The following is a 1,550-nucleotide window of genomic DNA, read 5'->3' as shown; positions in this document are numbered from 1 at the left end:
ACGAGGCTGAGGTACACTACAAAGCGTCCATTCAGTTGAAACCTAACACGGCCCTCTATCATGCTAACTTCGGTGAGTGATTTGTAGGAAGAAGAAAACATAGTTACCGATTTGACCTCCTGATTTTCCTAATGTCCATTAAACAAATGTAATTTAAATGAGAGTGTTCCCACTACACACGACACGATTTTTTTCCGAACGACAAGTGGGAACGGGCTCTAAGACAAAGGACACTCCTCAAACGGGTTGTAAGTCGTAATGAGAACACTATCGTTAAGATGGATTTAGTATTTTAGACGTTGCAAATGAAACTAGCCCTTTGTATTTTTCCAGGCGTGTTCTATCAACTGATCAAGGAATATGACAAGGCCGAGCAATCATCAGGCAAGGGCTGTTGGCTATTGTAGGACTACTGGCTCTGTATGTACGATGGAGTATCATGGGTTCTGCCCCGCCCACGTTCAAGCCCATTGATAATCCTGCTTCCTTTCATGAGCAGTTTGTTATGAGGGTAAGAGAATGTTCTTTTTATGCTAGGTACCTACTAAAAAAAAAAAAACTAGTCCTAATAAGTATCTTCCTACATACTTACCTACATTACTTACTAATTTCTGTGTCCGTGAGATAGTCATGATATTATGTCATCGTGTTGGAAGGATTAGGGGTTGAAACTTAAGACCCCTTGGACGTTCATCAGGCAAGGGCTGTTGGCTATTGTAGGACTACTGGCTCTGTATGTACGATGGAGTATCATGGGTTCTGCCCCGCCCACGTTCAAACCCATTGATAATCCTGCTTCCTTTCACGAGCAGTTTGTTATGAGGGTAAGAGAATGTTCTTTTTATGCTAGGTACCTACTAAAATAATAATAAAAAAACTAGTCCTAATAAGTATCTTCCTACATACTTACATTACCTACTAATTTCTGTGTCCGTGAGATAGTCATGATATTATTATGTCATCGTGTTGGAAGGATTAGGGGTTGAAACTCAAGACCCCTTGGACGTGCAGAAACAGATCTTGACTCCTTCCATGCTCTAAGATTTTTGCAGATAATTTTGAATGTGAAAAGTTTTGTCTAGCCAGCCTTGTTAGGTTGGAGGGTAGCGCGTCTGCCTTGTATGTGCTAAGTCGCGGGTTCGACTCCCACCACAAAAGTCTTTCCTCAGGTGGATTGCAACATTTTTCGTGATGATTAAGTCAGTTGCCTAACAGGTCTAATTTTTCACCAGGTGTTCAACTACAATTACATCTACGCCATCAACTTGTGGTTGCTCCTGGTTCGACTCCCACCACAAAAGTCTTTCCTCAGGTGGATTGCAACATTTTTCGTGATGATTAAGTCAGTTGCCTAACAGGTCTAATTTTGCACCAGGTGTTCAACTACAATTACATCTACGCCATCAACTTGTGGTTGCTCCTATGCCCCCAATGGCTATGCAACGATTGGAGCATGGGCAGTCTACCCCTGATTCAGTCTTGGACTGATTATCGTCTTGTGTTTGTGTTGGCATTTTGGACTGCCATGGCCGGGCTTTTGCTTCGATGTG

The 1,550-nt window shown here is 42.3% G+C and overlaps 1 protein-coding gene across 1 annotated transcript; it reads left to right on the top strand.

The window, feature by feature from the left end:
* Positions 1–387: 387 nt before the first annotated feature.
* LOC108254118 (transmembrane and TPR repeat-containing protein 4-like) lies at positions 388–1,533 on the top strand (the record flags this gene model as incomplete). Its single annotated transcript, XM_017449099.1, has 2 exons — positions 388–511; positions 1,376–1,533. Coding segments are annotated over exons 1-2 (230 nt in total), but the record flags the coding sequence as incomplete, so codon positions are not given.
* Positions 1,534–1,550: the final 17 nt, after the last annotated feature.

This window comes from Diaphorina citri, unplaced genomic scaffold (genome assembly GCF_000475195.1).
Source record: "Diaphorina citri unplaced genomic scaffold, Diaci psyllid genome assembly version 1.1 scaffold12006, whole genome shotgun sequence".
NCBI lineage: Eukaryota > Metazoa > Arthropoda > Insecta > Hemiptera > Psyllidae > Diaphorina > Diaphorina citri.
Note: the sequence above shows the minus strand (reverse complement) of the source record. Positions and strands in the feature narration are given on the sequence as shown.